Source organism: Hylaeus volcanicus, chromosome 3 (assembly GCF_026283585.1).
Source record: "Hylaeus volcanicus isolate JK05 chromosome 3, UHH_iyHylVolc1.0_haploid, whole genome shotgun sequence".
NCBI lineage: Eukaryota > Metazoa > Arthropoda > Insecta > Hymenoptera > Colletidae > Hylaeus > Hylaeus volcanicus.
The window spans coordinates 22,929,401-22,949,702 of record NC_071978.1 but is presented as its reverse complement, the minus strand read 5'-3'; the positions used below and the strand labels follow the sequence as shown (position 1 = coordinate 22,949,702).

Genomic DNA, 20,302 nt, shown 5'->3' with positions numbered 1-20,302 from the left:
GTCGATTTAGATTGGAGATAATTTGATTTGTAATTTATTTTGTGCTTGTTTAGATTATTTTATATTTGAAATATAATTCTATTCTCAAGTATTATAATGTAGTAGCTGTAAGTATATTATGCTTTATTTAGTAAGACAATGGATTATGGTAAAAAAAGATACTTGATTTGCGACAGGGAGAAGTGGCGGGGCAATATACCTTGAACACAGAAATTATACAAATTCCTATTTTCATATGGTAATTACAGTTCTACAATGAAAAAGTAATTTAAAGAAAATATATAGAAGTATCAGATACAGTAATATAAATAAAAACATATGTAAAATATATTATTGCCCAATATGCGTTGGGGATGCACTTCTGAGTGTTTCTAGACAGGTCGTAGTGGACCAATGAGATTTTGTTGCAAATCACGTGGTCTTGTTACCAGATTGTCTCGTTCATGAAACCAAGCTTTTACTAATTAAATTTTATGCTAATATCTAAATTCATGAAATAGGCTCAAATTATTTATTTCTGGATGCTCTTTATCTGATGAATGCTCTTAAATTATAGCCCTAGTATCCATGTCTTAATTCGGCCCTGCTTCCATTTTATAGTTTCGTTTGGGCGTTTACGTGCTTGCCCTTATAATAATATGTTCTATGAGACGATGAAGTTGAATGGAAATCGAGACTACCACGTGACTAAAATTCCATTGGTTCGCTACGTCGACCAAGGATATGCCTACAGGTACATGATCATTTGAAACATTTTAAATTTCGTTACTTTACTCCAAATATTTATTTATTTCTTTTTACTAACATAGCGCGTATAAAATTGTTGAATAATTAATTGCTATAGCATACAAAATTCCATATACCTATCCATGACCCTGTGTAACAGATAATGAGAAAAACCTTATGTAGTTACTTGATAATAACATTTATTAAATGTGCATGCGATAAATCGTACAAATTCGAAATTTTCGGAAAAAGTATACAAAATTTAATTAAAACGATACATAACCTGTACTAAAGTTCAGTTTGTTTTACCACTATATTTTAAAAATATATTTTGCATTGTTTCAATATGAAATAATAATAACAATACAAGCATAATACAAAAATTTGTTATTTTCCTTGGTAAATCACTGAAGGAGACATTTTTAAGATTCGGATTAACATGTTTATGTTTTATGATATTTACAATACTTTTCTGGAATGACATAATACCTTTTACATCTAACGTAATTAACAAATTAGTAAAATCGAGATACTGTATTATCATATAATGCATTGCTGTGTCTAGTTTTTTTAGATGACAATGACGTTATCATTGGTAGGTAAATTACTGCAAACAGATAGTAAAAAATTATCGGAATTGAATAGGGCTTATTCTCAAGCCAATGCATTCTTTGCCAATTAACGCAACTTCACAGACTTTACACACTGTATCTTTAAATTGTGGCAAGTAACTTGCCCCGCATAATGGGCATTTAACTTCTGGTTTCCCTCTATAAATTGGAACAAATGTGCTTGCACACAATGAGAACGGATTGTGCTCATCATATGCTAATTGATGTTCATCTACTGGGCTTTTATCACATACCTACAAAACGAAAAATAAATAAAATATGTTATGATACACTTACATATGCTAACAATATGCACAACATACATACCTGCAAAATTTTCCTAACTTGTTGTGCTAATTCTGGCTTAGGTCCCAATTCAAGTAACCTCCTTGCAAAGGAAGCAGCTGTTTTATAGTTCTTCAACTTGAAGAACATATTCACAGCTATCCTTAAAGTGAGTATCTGATGCACAGGTTGCAAATTGCAGTGTGTAAAGTAGGCTGCCATTTCACAGATTCGTTTTTGCTCAGATAGGGTGGCTTTAGGAAGATTCTTCCTCTCAGTTTCCATCTTTAATCCTAGGATGTACTCTCTACAAATTTGAATCAGTTGCTGTGCTTCAGCAATATCTTGTCTTGTGTCGACAACTAGTAGCGGTACGCTGAGTAAAATCGCTTGAAACTTTTCTACTGCTTCAGGAAACTTTCCGCCGGTTGTCAAGTGATAGCATACTTGAAGTCTCTGAACTAAATCGGTAAGGTGTAATCCAACTGCTGGTAGCCCACCCTTGGGATTTGTATCTTTCCAATTTCGTTGAGGATACGCGTATAACGAGGGTATATTCGGTAACGTATCGAATGATGTTCTAGCGCGAGCGAAAGTATTCATAAAAAGATTCTGGAAAGCTCCAAATTCAACCACGCCAATTTGATCGTTCAATAACCTAAACGCAGTTTCAAATGATCCAGCTAATATATGATCCACGACCAACTGGGAATTATTCACCCAATGTTGCGTCGGTGGTACCCCTTTGGTTGGTGGCGTATAGTAGCCATCTTCCACTGCAGTCACTGTAGTTTCTAGTTCTGGCGGTAGATCCACTTCTTCAACGTCCCATCCAGCACTTTCTTCTCCTTCTGGAGGCTGCTCGGTATCGCCACCTTCCTCATCGTCTAATCCTAATTCATCGTCATTGCCCCATCCTTCGGCGGCTACAGTACCATCTTCTTCTGGAGCTAAAGCAGCAGCTACTTGACTCTTTCCGCGTGATAACATTGCACCCTCGAAGAAGCCTTTCGAAACTGTTAACAGTGGCCAGTTATTTTCAGCTTGTTGGATAGGAACTGGAGGTTGAAGGTACACTGCTCCTTTTTCGAGAGCGGAAAGTTCTTCTCTCATGTAGCTGTATTCGATATCATCTTTGGCGAGTGAAATACCATGAATTTTCTCGGTGACGTAAGCTAGAGATGCTTGCCATGAATTCTGTAATACAAGAAGATGAAATAGACATTAAATTTAATTAAAAATTAAATATGAAGTAAAAGTTGTAAAATACACACCCGTAAGATTTTCGCACGCTCATAAATATCACCGAGTAACAAACTACCCTGGTACTGTCCAGAAACGTCTTTCCTGATTTCGGCAATCTTAATCATTTTACGTAACTTTTCTAAGTTACCAGTTATTAGATACAGGAACGATAACTTTTCGAAATTCTTAGTTCTCTGATAGCACATTTCCACAACTTGATGATTACCTTGCAGTAAAGCTGCTTGAGCTAAACTCTCCCAACAAGGTTTCTGATCAAGGGATTTCGCGGCTTCTAGAGCTACTTCAATGTTCCCGCATTCAAGTGCAAGGCCGAATCTGGTTTTTTCATCTTTAACGAAGTGCAAAGCAACTTCAGGATATCCTTTCTGTTGTAGATATGCAATTATAGATTGACCAACGAGGTTTGCATTGCGAACCATGTGTAAAACCTCTTCGTATTTTCTATTAATCAATGCTAGTTTGAATTTATATTCAGTTGGATCTATTCGAAGAATTCTTGGTCTGCATTCTCTGTCCAGGCAATAAACTTGATTGCCTTTTACTCTGGTTACGTATATTGGTAAATCTAACGTGCGGATGATGCCATGATCACCGTTGTTAATCGCGTATTTAATGTGATTGCTGGTAGTGTAGATAAATACTCCAGAATCATCCCACGCTCCTGATTTCACTCTAGTATTTTCATGTACAGAGCAAAGGGACTCCAATCGTCGATTGCAAATATTAACAGTATGCTTCGCGAGTAAAGCAACGTGAGACATATCGCTAGACCAAACGACGTATCTACATTTAGAAATTTTTACTTCCGCTAAAGTTCTCTTCTGCTGAACGTCAAAGAGCGTTACTTGATCAGCATCGCGTAAAAGAAGCATTCCCGTGCCAGCATAAAATATTTCATCGCAATTCGGAATTTGTACCTTCTTTGTTATTTCATTTTTCAGATTCTTGATAACCAACTGTAAAAAATAATTAATCGATTATAATTCATTATCTTTGATCATTTAAATTCACCTTTGTCTAAATACTTACCGAATATGCTCTGTCTAATACTGCAAAACGATTTCTAGCAACCCAAATAGCAGTGACACCAGAAGCGCGTTTTGTATCAGCATCAGTATTCGAGTCACCCTCGCGCGGTATCATATATAAATCGTAAGTACTGTTTTCGATATTGTTGGGCGATCTTGTACAGATTAAAACAGCGTTTTCAGCTTGGTTGTATGACATACTATAGGGAGGTGTCTTTCCACCTCCACGTATTTGCATAACAGACGTGTCTTTAGAAGTAGTGAAATCTAATTTTCTAAGAAAACGTTCTTTCACGTAATAGAGGACGTTTCCGTATACAGCATATGCTGGACGCTCTCTCTCGAGTTTGAAAATAATCATTCCAGAATCATGTCCAGCAGCAAAGAGATTTAAAGTAGGATGTGCAGCAAGGACCCAAAATCTTTCATGCTCTCTTCTGAATGTGTGTAAACACGTGCGTTTCGTCATATCCCAAACGCGGATACTCTTATCTTCTGCATTAGAAAGAATTAGGTCTTGCCTAGGGTGGAACAACACGCAAGAGACATTGTTATAATGCCCACGACAAGTATCCACCTCCCATGCTTTGGCATCATTCATCCTCCACATTTTAATCTGTCTATCATCTGCTCCAGAAACAATCAAAGGTAATGTGGGATGAAAACATGCCCAATTAACACCCCGGTCATGTCCTTCAAGAACATGCTTTACAACAGCATCTGCCTGGCCAAATAAATCGGTTGCACCAGGATTTTTTAAATGATCTTCCAAGCCTCCTGGGCCAGGAGCTACATTTTTCTTTCTTAAACCAGATATGTCCCATACTCTAACAGTTTGATCTAGAGAAGCTGATACTATTATATCTTCAGTAGGGTGAAATTGTGCACACATTACATAGTGATTGTGACCAGTTAAGACACAAATACAAGTGCGACTTTGCCAGTTCCATATGCGGATTGTCTGATCATCTGATGCACTTAGAATCCATGGATATTCTTGATGAAATACGATTGTTCTGATATAATCTAAGTGACCTAACAGGGTAAAGATGCATCTGCGTTGCTTATAATTCCATACTTTAATTTTATAATCATCACCACCAGATACAAATAAGGGTTGTTGATTATGGAAACAGATTCCACGAACAGGTCCATCGTGTTCATCAAATTTATCTAATAGGGTACACATACGATAGTCCCATAATTGTATAACTCCATTGTGTAAACTGTAACATACAAGTTAGAATTTTTATTAAACTGTTCATATAATAATTGTATTATTTCACTCATAATGAAAATAATTAAAATAGGCATTTAAATACAATTATATTTTTAAATATATTTTAAGAATTTAAAGTGAAGGCTAATGAATGGTGACAATTCATATTATTTACCTTGCTAAAACCCATGGACGTTTTGGATGAAAGGATAACCCTTTTACGCGAGCGGATTTCGTTTCAAACTTTGTCAACATGGTTTATTAAGTGTCAAACAAAGCGTTGTGATTAAAGACACATTCCTTACTCCTAACCTTTGAAAATTTGACACGACTGAAGACACGTCACTATTCCTACCATGAAACACAGAATCTTAATAGATGATCATGTGCGGGGTGGAAGCAGTACTTATTAGAATATATTTATACAAGAAATATCCAAGATTTATGTGTTTATTTATTTAAACAAATCATACATTTATCGTAAAAATATATGTTTCGATCTCATATTCATTTTATCATGCAATAATATAGTACATTTTCATTCTTTTGAACTGATAAACTAGTTTGTAAGTTTCTGTATGAAAATATACTTCAAATAAGTACTTTATGAAAGTATTTAGAGTATCATATATGGACAAAATTTGATAATAGATAACAAATAAGACCAACGTACAGTAATTTTTTTGTGAGTTATTCAATACGAAATATTTCACGCTAAAATATACAGTCGAATTTTTATTTAACGAGTAACGAGTGAACAGCTGTTCAACCTCAACTTATTATTCGAAATTTGTATCTACGTAGATATGAATTTTGCCTATCTCTGTAAAATACCATGTGGCATTCTTGAATTGGTTTGCTTGTATTTAACTTGTGATATGCGCATGCTCTTAACAAAACACTTGTTTTGTCGTCTGGTACTTTGCTATCAATCCAGAAGAGTCTGTTCAATTTCTTCCTTATTTTAGATACAATTGGAATATTTAAAGCGGTTATGAACGTTCATGAAACATTTTGAAGTAAATTATTTAGATTTTTAATGTCTGTATATTCGTAAAACAGGCTAAGCGATTTTCTGTCAGTTTTTGAGCGAATGCTAACGTCGAACATTGGCCGGTACATTCGAGTGGAATAATGCGAAAACTCGGTGATGTCATCTGTCTTCGATTGTTAAGTTTATTTATTTTACTTTGTACATCTGCTTATGTAAATTGTGATAAAACACCGTCAAATGAAGAACTCAAAGCGCAGAAGTTTCCTCCGTGTGCGGCTTGTAGGGTCTTAATAAATAGTTTTAAAAAGGTAAGTTGAATTTGAAATATAACTTTAAATATGTTATTGCATTATTCTTGTATGTGTCTACATTGCAAAAAAGATTACTAATTAGAAATATGCCAGATATAAAAATAACTCTTCTATAAACATACTTGTTGCATGATTCTATTTTCTCTACATCTTTACTTCACAATTTACAAATAACATTTTTGTTATCATACAGGGCATTGAAAGAACCAGTCGTGAGAAATTTGATGGTGGTGATAGTGCTTGGGAGGAGGATAAGTTAGGTTCATATTCAAAGAGTGAAACTAGATTGATAGAGATACAAGAACATTTGTGTAAAGAGGTAGAGCGTGGTGAAACTCAGTGTCACGCTTTAGCTGAAGAATTAGAAAGCAAAATAGAGGATTGGTGGTTTAACCATCAGCAATCGCATCCAGATATACATGATTATATATGTATAGAACAAACAGAAAGCTGTTGTCCAAAAGATCATTTTGGTCCTAAGTGTACACCATGTCCAGGTTTTCCAAATAAAATTTGTAATAATAATGGTAAATGTAAAGGAGCAGGCACTAGAAAAGGAAATGGTGGATGTATGTGCGATAAAGGCTATGAAGGAGATAATTGTTCACATTGTGCAAATGGATTTTATGAATCCTATAAAGATGAGAATAAATTACTTTGTTCTCGGTGTCATGCTGCTTGTGATGGTCCTTGTAAAGGAGCAGGGCCTAAGAATTGTGAAAAATGTATGAAAGGGTGGTATATGTTAGATGAAGAAGGTTGCTTTGACATTGATGAATGTATAACAAATGATAAATATTGTCCTGGCAATCAGTTTTGTATTAATAAGGAAGGAGGTTATTCATGCTTAAGTAAGTCATAAGAAATAAATGCCAAATATAATCTAGGTACTAATTCTTTTATTTAACTTAGGTTGCGACAAAGCCTGTAGTGGTTGTACAGGAGATGGTCCAGATATGTGTATAAAATGTGCTGAAGGATATCATAAAAAGGATAATCTATGTATAAGTAAGTTACATCATTTATTACTGACATACTCAATTTAATACATGATTAATAATGATATATGTTTAGTATAGTATGAGTTTCTTTATACTAGATTCTGATATCCTGGGGCGCAAACATCAAGAGAATACTGCACGATATGCTACATATTTCGGTCTATGTGTTGCAACATGTATTATTTTCCAGCGAAATATTTACATAGCAAGTGTAATTGGATTATTAGTTGGTATATACATATCAGTTTCAGAATATATGATAGCTAACAGTAATGTTCAGGACACAACAGCAAATGTAGACATTTTAGGGTCAACATAAATAGGTAGAGAATTTATAAAATGATTAACTTTCTTTCATTAAATTTTGTGAAGATGTCAATTACTAAAAAATATGTAATATACATCATACATCAATGGTTATTAAAATAATGATTGTTTTAAATTTTTTGATTTGTATGCTTATTACAAAACTTATAGCTGTTTTCAACTTAAAAGTGTAATAAACCTAGGAAATATATGATATTCAGATAAAGAATTGTACTAAGAACTTAATTTATAACTACACATTTTGTACTTTGTGTCAAGTTTTTGTATTCAGAAGAACTTAAAATACTATTGACGAATGTGCTATAGAATAAATATATAATAAGGATAAAGGTAATATATTCTGTAAACTATGTATGTATATGGATATATACAATTTCGAAATCGAATATTGAGTATCTTCAGTGTTTTAATCACTGTTCATATTATTTGACTTCAAATAAATTGGAGTGTTACTTATAAGAAAAGAAACAACAGCATATAAATGTTGTAGTTTACTAAAGATCGTACCATGCATTTAAAAACATTAGATTCATTAAAAAAATGTATCGTAAATTTAAAAATATTTAAAATAAATAAATTAGACAGTAACAAAAATAAATCATATTATTCCGATTATCTATAGTATAGGAAATAATAGTCGCGTTAAATACAAAATATATTAATATAATAAAATGTAATTACCGTTTGTAAGATGAATGATATTTCAGTGTTGATGATGACTTTGTAAAAATGTGTAATAAAAATATAAAATGTATAATGCTATTTGAACAATATAATTCCTACCATAGAAATTAGTAAAATTGTTTTCAAATGCATTATTTTTATGAAATACTCGTAATATTGCTTTTAATTATAGTGATAACAATTAGTTAATAATATACACATTTAAGATGTATAATAATATTTATTATAGTAATACTGATTTTAATAAATATTATAAGGGTAGCTAGACGTAATATTTTTTGTCTAGAGCTTCACAAACTGTACGCTAGAGGGCTGTAGGGATAAACGTTTTCTCGCAAAAGAATTTCGGTAGGGGAAATTATATATGTCCACTTGTAGCTATTTATTTTGCAATACTCTGATATTTATATCCATATTAAATTTTTGCAAGAAGCTGTACACTGCAAAGCTTTGTTTATAATATAAATATTAATTCATGTTTTTTTTATTAATTAATTCTTTTAGTACAAGATATTTTCAATTCAACGAAAAAGTAAATACCCATAAGACCGTTGGTTGATACTTATGGATCTGTCGATATTACAATTAGTATAATACCATCACCCACAAAGTAAAACATATATTTTATATTTCGTGTGTCATTATATTTTTACTTTCTTAATGCATAAAAGACGTCACACGTCTGCTTCTTAAATATTTACTGATTAGAATAAGTTCCTTAACATAAAACATAAGTTAACTACACAACTTCACAGTCGATCAAATGAAAATGTTAAAAGTTTAACATAATTCGCGTGAGAAATAAATGAGAAACAATTCTTCGTATTATGTTTGTATCATTTATGCGTGGCATGTCTGTAGCAACAGAAAATAAAATCGTATGCGTATGATTTTTGTGCTGCCAACCTGTTTGGTAATTTATAAACGGCCATCCGTAATTTATTAAACAATAATAGATTAATAGAAACTTGTGCATTACAAATTTAATTGGGTCACTGTAGGTATTTATTATTGGCATTATTTAATTATAAAAACATTTTCTCTGGTATATCAATCGCTTGGAGTAAATACGTTCTTGGCCACTAGGTGGCTACAGTTTCTCGTAATTACGTTGACGTCGTCTATAGTATATAGTCAAAAGTAAAAGAGCTGAAATTTAGCAATACTTTGTGTAAAATATATCCATATATGCCAATTTTTGTATGTGTTGTTATGATAACAGACGGCCTTAATTAATACCAAAGTGAAATTAGTAGACTACATAATCAAGTGTTGATTAATTTGAAGACATGTGTTCTTCGAATTTATGAGATCGCTATTGCAATTCGCGTAGCACCATCTCCCGTGAAATGAAACATGCATTTTACATCTCGTTTATGATTATACTATCATTCTTTCACGTTCTTATAAAATAAGAGCCCATCCCAAATCTGCTTTTCAAACATTTACAGGAAGAAGTAAGTTCGTTGACGTCGAATATAAATATGGAATCAATTAAAGTGGAGATGCGAATGTTGCCATGATATAATGAGCACAGATGCTTACGGATAAAACAAAGTTTAATAAAAAGATAAAAATAATATGATACAACGGAATACGGTGATACTTCTTTATGGTTCGCTTGCTAGGTCCACACTGCCCGTTTTCCTTTATCCGTAAGGAAAGTCCGGTACAACATTCATATCTGTTTTCCATCCATTCGCACTTTCATTCTTCTCTCCCTCTCATTCATACCCTACATCGCCTAGGTGGTCGCGATGCGACGCCCTTAGCTCGAGTCGTCGATGCTTCGACTCAAGGATTCCGCTTTCTCTTTTGGAAACAATTCTAGGATCCTACATAAATTAACTACACAATTTCAATTTTGATCAAATATAAACGCTAACATTTGTTGCCGCTAAGGAGCTACACTTTCTTGCAGTTAAAATGACGTTGCCTTCAGTATAGATTCACAGATAAATAGGTCACAAGTTCGCAATACTCTACGTAAAATATATCCATATTAACAAATTTTTGCGGTGTTTGGCAATGTAAACACACGAAATTGAATGTGATAAAACAAAGTTGATTCATTTAGAATTTTCAAATTCTAATTAATGCATACTCGCAAAGCTATTACATTAATTTAACGATAGTATATAATACATTAGTTATTGGCTCACACGTCAATGAAGACTCTCATCAGATGATTCACCACCAGCCATTTCAAAATCGAAAAATTCATTCGCTGCCGCGTCCCACTACATCTCAAATCCTCCTTACAAGCTGTCGCATAAATCCCCAACAGAGAGGACCAGCGCGATCGTACCAGATTCATCATACAAACAAGAGTCGCGAGGGATGAAACACAAAACTATAACTCAAAAATTGAAAAAGAATCATCCCCGTACTTTCAAACATCAACGAAACGGAGTCTTGAATCTAACAAATTTCCTGTTGCAAGTATGGAAAATGAAAACGAAATGGCCAACCTGCTGCACAAGTAGGTTCACTTGAATAACGGTAAGTTTGATGGGTGGATGAAATGCCTCAAATGCTGGAGATGGAAACGTAAGGGATGTACTATATGAGCTTGCGAGGATTTGGAGAAATGCGTGAGTGTTCCTTGCTGTAGGAAAAAATAACATTGACTGGGGTTTATTCTTGCTTGTATCTGATTTTATTCTGGGATTGAGGACACGGAATTGGGGGGATGAATTTATTTTGGACATTTGGAAATTTGGGCTTGCACCGGTAGTACAGCTGGGGGTGCACAGGTGGCGTTTGTGACCGGTTGGGTCTCGAAAGAGAAACGTCGAGGTTGATGTGTCATATTTAGCGAAGGCGCTTGAGGGGGATGCAATACTTAGTGTGATATTCATATCCATAACAATTTTTGATGGACGAGAGACTTTACCCGCCGATAATTGAAATTAAAACAAAATTTATTCAAATAGTATTTATTCTTCTTGATCTATGCGAATTTAAAAGTAGATCTAAGTTTATAACATTTACATTTAATCTAAGTAGATCTAAGTTTATAACATTTACATTTAATAAAAATGTTGTAGATTTAATCTTATGTTAGACATATCTTTCTACGTATTTTAGTATAGATACAGGTTTGTGTAAAATACATGTAACTATTAAAAGGAGCACTTGAATTTCAAAAAATATAATTTATACTGTTACCAGTTATTATAGAGTGTTACTGTATGTGGCTCTTATTAAGAATTATAAGAAATAATTGTTAAATAATTGCCATTTTTGTTTGATAATTTTGCAATAATTAGAAAATGTTCCTACATCGGCATTCTGTATTATTTCCTGCGTGGACTGGTATAAAAAAATGAAATGAGAAGAGAGTTGGTTTCCACGTACCCCCTGCCTTTAACCCCCAGAGATTGCCGGCACCTGGACCAAAAACCGTTCACCCTTCCAACTTTTTAGTTCCCCCTTTCCTCTGTTCAAAGGTCCTGGGTTGGTAACTTTACCCTCCGCGTCGCTCGAAGGGTTGTTTTAAATAATAATAACGCAACCCCGATCAGAAGAAGGAACGCTATGTGTGTCAGAGTTCAGTACGTTATTGGTATAAGACCGGTGATGTTCTCTAAAACGTCCACGCTCCGATATTACAGAAGTAGTGTTAAAATTATTCAAGTTTCAGGAGACGTGAATATTTAATTTGCACGAAATATTTGTGTAGAAATTTCTGCAATTCTCTTGCGATCCTCCCAGTGGTTCGTGTCCTAATAAAGTGCCGTGTGATAGAAATAACGATCGTTTTGGATATAAATGTTGAATGCAGGCGAGTGTAACATTAAATGTGCGGTTATAAAATGTACAACGTGTCTCTTTTATGTAAGTACTTCTATGTGCTACAGAATTTAAATGAAACGTGAACATATTGTCGAAGTTAGGTTTTTATAATGATTGTGGGGAAGTGTTGGATAAATAGAAAAGGAATTAGTAATGCAATTGGAAATTAATCACTACTTACATAAATATTAGAATTCATTACTGAAGTATTTTCTAATATTTACCATATTTTTTAATGGTGAAAATTGCTTGCACAAAACTTTCATATATTTAACTTCTGTTAGAGATGTGCCAATATTTTTTGTTACATTGACAAATCATGAGATAGTTCATTTTTAATTGTTGAAATTAAAGACTTATTTATTTATAATATGTGTAGTAGAAACGTGTATTTCTGATACAAAAATCATGCAACGTCTTGGAATGACTCAGCTCGATGATCGCAGCCAACGCTTGGCACATGTGAGGATAGAAAAAAAATGCAGCGTGTTAGGTTTTAAAAAAAGCAGCGGGTTAGCCATATAAGGCTCCAGAAAAGGGGGTTAGATAGATTTTTAGGGGTAACATTTTATCCCTAACCGTGTCATCCCTTCTATTCAACGCAGGCGTTCTTCGAAATTCTGCTCGAGCGAGTCTAGGAAAACGGAAATGCACCACGATAAATTCTTTTCATTTTTTCTTCATTCTTTTTTACACTCTATATTTTATATAGCTAATATAATAATTCTTCTCATGTTTGTATATAAGGAGTAGCTATTTTACGGTCTTCTTCACAGAATTCAAAACCTATGGATACCTGATTCAATTAACGAGAAATCAATCTCGGTAGAAACAATTTCGATAGACGTATTTCGATAAAATTTTCTAATGTTCCAATTAACAATTTTCCGATCAATCTTATTCTCACAGATTTCTCTGAATACAGTATACTTCTCATTGAAATATAATAACAATTTTCAAAAATTGGAGCAAGCAATAAAATACTCCAACAATATACATGTATAGTTATAACAAATACATAGTAATATTTATTATTTACTATACAATGTATTGCAATATAGATGCACAGATAAAATTATAAAGTACTTGTGGTCGTTTAAAATAAAATACTTCAATAATACACATGCATAGTTATAACAAATATATAGTAATATTTATTATATACTATACAATTTGTTACAATATAGATGCACAGATAAAATTATAAAGTACTTGTGGTCGTTTAAAATAAAATACTCCAACAATACACATGCATAGTTATAACAAATATTTCGTAATATTTATTATATACTATACAATTTCTTACATTACAGATGCACAGATAAAATTATAATGTAATTGTGGTCGTTTGAAAGAGACGATATTAATTGTTTAATCCATCATAGGCAATTTAATGCCTGAAAGAGCCAATCGTTTCCTATATCAGCGCAATATGGTGACTGACCACAAGTTCAATGCGCCATTTTCTTCTTCCAACAGTCATTGACAGTCCTGACAGAAGGTCGGAAGTAGCCAGGGGTTGCTCGGACAATATACTAATCTCTGGAAACGGATTCGAGGGGGTGCGCGCTAGGATCGCCTTTTACCCTCCTAGTTCGACAGCCCATTGGTCAGATCAGGCTCTGTCCCTGGACAGGACTATCGATTATTTGCTGCCGATTTCCAAAGGCTACCTGCAGGGTAATTTTCACAATGTGACAGGAGGTGTGGTCTGCTCTACGAATGAGCAACACCTACAAATTCTTTGCAAAAATCCGCAGAATTTATTTCATCGATAAACATGCCCCAAACTATTTTATTTTGGTGCCAATTCTCGTGCGTCTATATTTTAAATAAATTAAATCGAAGTGCCTTTCATATTAGTTCCAAATATTGAAGTACTGTGAACTTATATCATTTATCAGTTAACAGTATTAACAATCATTATACAATTATAACAGAGTATTAAAATTTTCAGTATAGAGATCCTCGCAAAGGAACTTTAAAGTGCACCCTTTAATCTTTCATTACCTCTCACTATAAAATTGAATAAAAACGAGATTGCCTCCACTAACCTACTTTTTCAAAAATACAGTATTTCGCATCTCCATATGGGAATGTTTTACTTTCCATATAGCAAAACGAAAACAGCCCTTGCCGAGTATCGTGGCTCTCTATCTCTTTGATATTTTCTAAGCCACGGTAAAAGAAACCCCGACTCAAAATCTCAAAAACTAATAAAGATCACCCAGCGACAGAGGTTTTGTGGTCGGATACATTTTCTGATAGCTGTTTACCGCAGATAAGCTTTTTCGTTTTTTTCCTTTACTCATCTGGAAGCAAATAGAGTCGAGCAGAATGGAGTGTGTGCACCATTGACACAGTTTTGTAATCATAAAAAAATCAGGGAATTGAATGAAGCAGGAGATTGAATTTTTTTTATGGAGTTCATTTAGTGTCTATATGTTCGCCATAATTTCATTATTATTAACTTTTGGTACATGGTGAATTTTTGTGGAGAAAGTAGCTTCGAAATATTCTAGAAAAAATGTCTTTATTATTACAGTGTTTGAATGGAAGGGGAAGTGAAAATGCGTAAAAGTGATTTTTTAACGCAATTGGAGCGAAACTAATGTCTTATGAAACCTGGCATTGCAAATATAATTAACTTTTATTATATAATAAAGTGAGTGAAAAGCGCATACCTAGACAGGTACAAATAGATATCGTAGTAATTCATCATTGCAATTAAATGAGTATAGTAAAAAGTAAAAATACATTCAAATTTGAAACTATTTAAATATTTGAATACTTTACTAATTATTTGAATGTTCCACTATTAAATATAGTAAACACTCTCAAATATCTACAAAAGAACCATGTTAAAAATCAAAAATTTCAAACTATTTAAAAATTTAAATATTTCCGCAATCATTTCACTAATAAATCATAAAATTTCAACAAGAATTACAAAAGTGGCTAATGAAGCATTGTCTAAGCAAACCCAAAACAAGTAAATATCATAGTAATTCATCATTGGAATTAAATGAGTATAGTAAAATGTAAAAAATACTTTGAAATTTTAAACTATTTAAATATTTGAATACTTTACTAATTATTTGAATGTTCCACTATTAAATATAGTAAACACTCTCAAATATTTACAAAAGAACCATGTTAAAAATCAAAAATTTTAAATTATTTAAAAATTTAAATATTTCCGCAATCATTTCACTAATAAATCATAAAATTTCAACAAGAATCACATAAGTGCCTAATGAAGCATTGTCTAAGCAAGACCTATTTAAATTTCCCAATTAATTTAATTTCCCTAATTCTCGTAAAGAAACGAGCATGATCGCGAGCGTAATGGAGGAAATCCGTGGAAAAGATAATGGTCATCGTACGAGGGCGCCATTTTGTCTCCATAATTGCGTCGGGACGCCTGTGGAAATGTGGACCCGCGGTACTCGCGCGCGTGTGTGCTGCGTGCTCGAGGAGGGTGAGAACGCATGTGGGGGCGTTTGATCACGTGACCACCGCGGACACGATACCGGATTGGCTGGTCGATGGCCGATGACGCAATAAACCCGACGACGCGCGGGCTGCTAGGCCGAGTGGAACTGATCGACGACAGCCTGACGAACGTATCCACCCACTCACACACACACACACACATGCGTCCTGACGCGTGGGCAGCTCCCTTAAAATATTTTTCCAAATCCTGCAATCTCACTCTCGGTACAATCGACAAGTGTTGTAGTCAATCTTGATCGTTACATTGAAAACTCTAAAAATCTCGATTCAAAATTTTAGTTGTCAATTAAATCGTACGTGTTCATTAATTATCTCTCTAACCTCAGTTTTTAAAATGGTAGAATGGTAAGTTTGTTTTTGTATTTTTTAAAGTCATTTGATAATTTTATTCGAGATATTTAAAATAGAGGTGTGAGTATCCAGACGTTGTATTATTATTACATTTCGAAGTAGGGAGAAAGAGATAGTGAGTTTATTCTATAAGGCTGTTTTAAAAATTAATCTAAACATAGTTTAGAAAATTAAAAAACTGCTATTATAAAAGCTACTATACTATAATAATTTTAAAGAAATTTTAAACTTTATTTAAATCGAGTCAAAGAATATTAAACTCTCAAATACCAGAGCTCCCATTTCGTTCGTTTCCAGCTGTCACTTATCAAGATAAATCATGAAATATAACCTAGCAAAGATAACTAAAAAATACATTTAAACACACTTCTTTTACACTTTCTATCTCTCTCGAATACTCCATAAAATATTCTAAAAATGACGGATTTTCAATAATCAAACGTTTCTCTTTATTCAAAGCTTCGCACGCAAAGTCGACATACAATTCCGATAGATCACGTGATATCGAAGATCGCATTTAGCGCAGTGCAACCTGCAACGGTTATTGGCTTCGATTCGTCACGAGTCAAACATACTTATCATTTGTATCTAAAACAACAAAGGTCGTATCGTCGTGTAATCGTCCAGCAAATTGCCGTCGGATTATCGAAGAGGCATTCGTGGGATTTAGAAAAAAAAAAGGAATAAGGGTCTCTGTAGTGGGGGTAACGAACCATAGGAGAAAGATCGGGCACGAGTGTACCAGCATTCCGTCACGGGCGCTCGTGATCGACGGAAGTATTGTGCCGGCGCGAAACGGATCTCATCGGGGTAAGATCAACAAAAAGGGTCGATCGAAACGATCCAGTTCGAGGCAGATCGACCGCGTCGCGTGTACCGAGGTCAACGGTGTCTGTCGTCGCCCGAAATCAGTCGTCTGGAATGTTTTGGAACCACAACACCGCCTCCTAACCTCACTCGATGCTTTTCCAACGTGACAGGAAGCCCATTGGATTGCTACAAAATCAGGTACTGTGAATTTTATATTAATAATAGCTGATTTGTTTAGAGAGAGTGAAATACGTTTGCCCTGGTATGTATACAGGGCAACGTGTAAACAACAGTGTTAGGTTTTTGATAATAACGAGTGATGATGAAATATAGTGAATTATTATTTAATAGATTAAGACATGTAGAAGTAAGAGGTTAGCCCTCTTTAGGAAAATAGACGTATCAAATAGTAGAAAGATATTGATGAAGGATAGGTTTAGGTAGATTTTCGATACCGATAGAGATTTTTATATAGATCTTTAATTTTTTTTTTTATGATTTAATCGATTGTAGGTTATTAGGTAAAATAGAGAATTATTTCGTAAGTTGACGAACGAAGCTCATATTTTAGTAACGTCTTCGACTTTGTAGATCATGAGATAATAATATAAAATAATTAATAATAATTAAACAAGTAAATAGCAGAAAAATATTGATGAAGATATTTTTAGATAGATTTACAATTTTTCTGCAGTATAATTTGATCGACAATAGGTTATTAGGTAGAATAGTGAATCGTTTTATAACCCGTCAAACGAAGCTTATACTTTAGTACCAACCTCGACCAACTTTGTAGCTCATGAAATTCATTATCTAGACAACGTCAGTCCCCATGTCAATTACTGATTAATTATGAAAAGATAATTGAAAGCAGATAAAATGTTTTAGTTCAATGTAAAACAAATACAAAAGTAACATCGTATAATTGAAGATTTCCATAAAAATTCTAGTGTAGTCCATCATTTAATACTTAATTCGTGCTCCAGCCAGGCAAACCCTCTAATTACTTGACCCATTACATTCTAATTATTCCAGTACCCATTGTACCAAGCCCTTTTAGGCTACCATTAAATTTCTCTTCTTCGCTCTTATCCCACTACAACTTTTCGATGCGATAAAGATAACGTTAACGTCGTATCGAAGAGTTATTACGTCGCTCAATTAAGATCGTCGACACGTCGACTCGAACTCTCGTTTCGGTTTCCATAATTAATCCCCCCCAGAATGAATAAATTCGAAGGTGTCCTGTCAAGAGAGACGAACTTTTTACTCCACAAAAAAAAAGAAAGAAAGAAAAAAAAGTGGAACGGAAAAATGTAAAAAAAAAACGTTCTACAGTGGTTTGCATAAATTGAATTTCGCACGATACAAGACGCATAATTATCTTTTCGCCGCATTGCTGTCTGTCTGGGTACCTCTTAATTGACGTTAACGTGTTTCCTTCCTCCCTGAATATTTCTCTCCCCCCCCCCCCCCCCCCCCCCCCCCCCCCCCCACCGGGCAGATCAGTATTATACGATAAAAGAGTCATTTTCACGACGATGACGTCACTAGACGAGTATAACGACCCCGCGCACGGCTCATATATTATCATGCCATTATAATTGAACCGTGCTTTCGGCGCGCTAATTGAGAGCATAATTAATTAGGGGATGGACTGGCCGAACGATTCGTACGCCGTTTCGAATTGTTCGAAGTCGGCTAACCAGCTGAAAGCCTAACCGCGTCGATGCTAAACGCTTGCGCAGGAATTAAACGACGGCTATCTACGAGATATAATTACATTTCAAATGCAACACCGTTAAACGTTGAATCTAAGCATTCGATAATTGCCGAGATATCGAACAACCGTTTAGACTATTCATACTTTCACCGCTCGGTGGTGTCGTGTATTGTACGTTTTTCTTGCAACGAGCTTGTGTTTCGCTAACCGGTATAGAGGGGAATTAATTATGGAATTGAATGTTAATCGCTATTTATGGAGACTGTAGGCTACGATCGCGTTTGAATCAGGCAATAGACGGGATTATGGAAATTACGTCGAAGGCTTTTTTTCTGGGATTAGTGTGGGTGCAGCTGGAAACAAAATGGACGTTGTGGAGTTTATTGGAAATACTAGGGAAACTTTTATTTAGGCTTTATTAGAGTATTCTGTATAATGTATGATATAATTTGTATTTAATATGTGTTATTTAATATTATTATGTAATATATGATACGCTATTTAATGCTATTATATAATATATAGTATGTTATTTAATATGGTGTTCAATATTACTGTATATAATATAATATAATTATCATTTACATCAAATATTTATATTATGTAAGAAATTAAATGATATATTACATTATATAGTCTTTATAATCTTTCATAACATGAATGTCATATTAGTCACGTTAGGCTCCAATAATATTTTACCATACACTTTCACAATTTTCTCGCTATTTAAAAACATTGAAAATTACAGAAAAATAGTATATCGCGATCGCAAAGAACCGTTTCCGTATTTTTACAATCGAATTGCAGCCTATAAATTATATATTCACTATCGAGTATTCAAATTAACGACCTTTCGGAGTAACGATCCTTCTCGTAAGTCCTCTATTTGTTCTTAATTCCGGCTTTCCAATCCATGAAAAATGCCAATGGTGCGTTTTACATCGAGGTGAGAGCGTTCCTTCCAAGTAAAAACGGAATCGGTTCTTACCAAGCAACGGCGAGATGCTTTTTCGCGGATCGATCGAGGCAACCGTGATTCGTCACGGGATTTTTTTCCCCTTTCCATCGGCGATTTTTCTTCGTTCCGCTCCATTGTCATCGGTCGCTGGACCCTGTCCCCATAGCTTTCTCGAACGCATTACCATGATCGTTCTCGCGAACCGGGAATAATTGAAATGCTGTAACGCGGTGAACCTGACGAATGAAACGACAGGTAACGTAATTGAATTCTATTTATAACCGGAGGGAATCGACACTAACGTCTTCGGAATGTGCTTTCTGAAAAATTCGATCTGTGATCTGGCTTAGATTCTTCGTTTTTAATGTTCGAAAAATAAATTTTAAGGGAAATCAATAATTTTGTTTGTGAATATTCGAGAACCTCCAGGAAATTCGTGAAATATATAATTAATTGAAATTGATTCAATTTCAGTTTCAATAGTACAATTGATATAGAAGTTTCAAAACAGATTTGTTTAAATATAATTCATTGAAATTGATTTATTTACAAGTATATGTTATAATGATATATTTGAGCTTCAAAAAAAGATTTCTAACTATAATTAATTGAAATGTATTTATCTTTAAAAACACGCTATAATTCTGTATAGATTCTTCTATATGGATAAAAGTATTCTGAAACTGATACGAAT

The 20,302-nt window shown here is 33.9% G+C and overlaps 2 protein-coding genes across 3 annotated transcripts; one reads left to right on the top strand and one right to left on the bottom strand.

Moving 5' to 3' along the window:
* Window positions 1-908: 908 nt before the first annotated feature.
* On the bottom strand, window positions 909-5,486 carry LOC128873757 (coatomer subunit alpha). The gene is made up of 5 exons (XM_054117574.1): window positions 5,311-5,486; window positions 3,918-5,142; window positions 2,897-3,844; window positions 1,665-2,819; window positions 909-1,591 (listed from the first exon to the last, which is right to left on the bottom strand). Exons 1-5 carry the CDS (start codon window positions 5,388-5,390, stop codon window positions 1,355-1,357), a joined length of 3,645 nt encoding a protein of 1,214 aa, XP_053973549.1. The 5' UTR covers window positions 5,391-5,486; the 3' UTR covers window positions 909-1,354.
* A 347-nt stretch (window positions 5,487-5,833) lies between these two features.
* Window positions 5,834-8,530, top strand: LOC128873763 (cysteine-rich with EGF-like domain protein 2). 2 transcript variants are annotated; one of them, XM_054117592.1, is made up of 4 exons: window positions 5,834-6,437; window positions 6,634-7,291; window positions 7,353-7,448; window positions 7,520-7,654. In XM_054117592.1, the coding sequence occupies exons 1-4, from the start codon at window positions 6,270-6,272 to the stop codon at window positions 7,522-7,524; spliced, it is 927 nt and encodes a 308-aa protein (XP_053973567.1). In that variant the 5' UTR covers window positions 5,834-6,269; the 3' UTR covers window positions 7,525-7,654. The 2 variants fall into 2 exon arrangements, with proteins under 2 accessions (XP_053973567.1, XP_053973566.1); XM_054117591.1 differs by having other exon boundaries at window positions 5,842-6,437; window positions 7,540-8,530.
* Window positions 8,531-20,302: the final 11,772 nt, after the last annotated feature.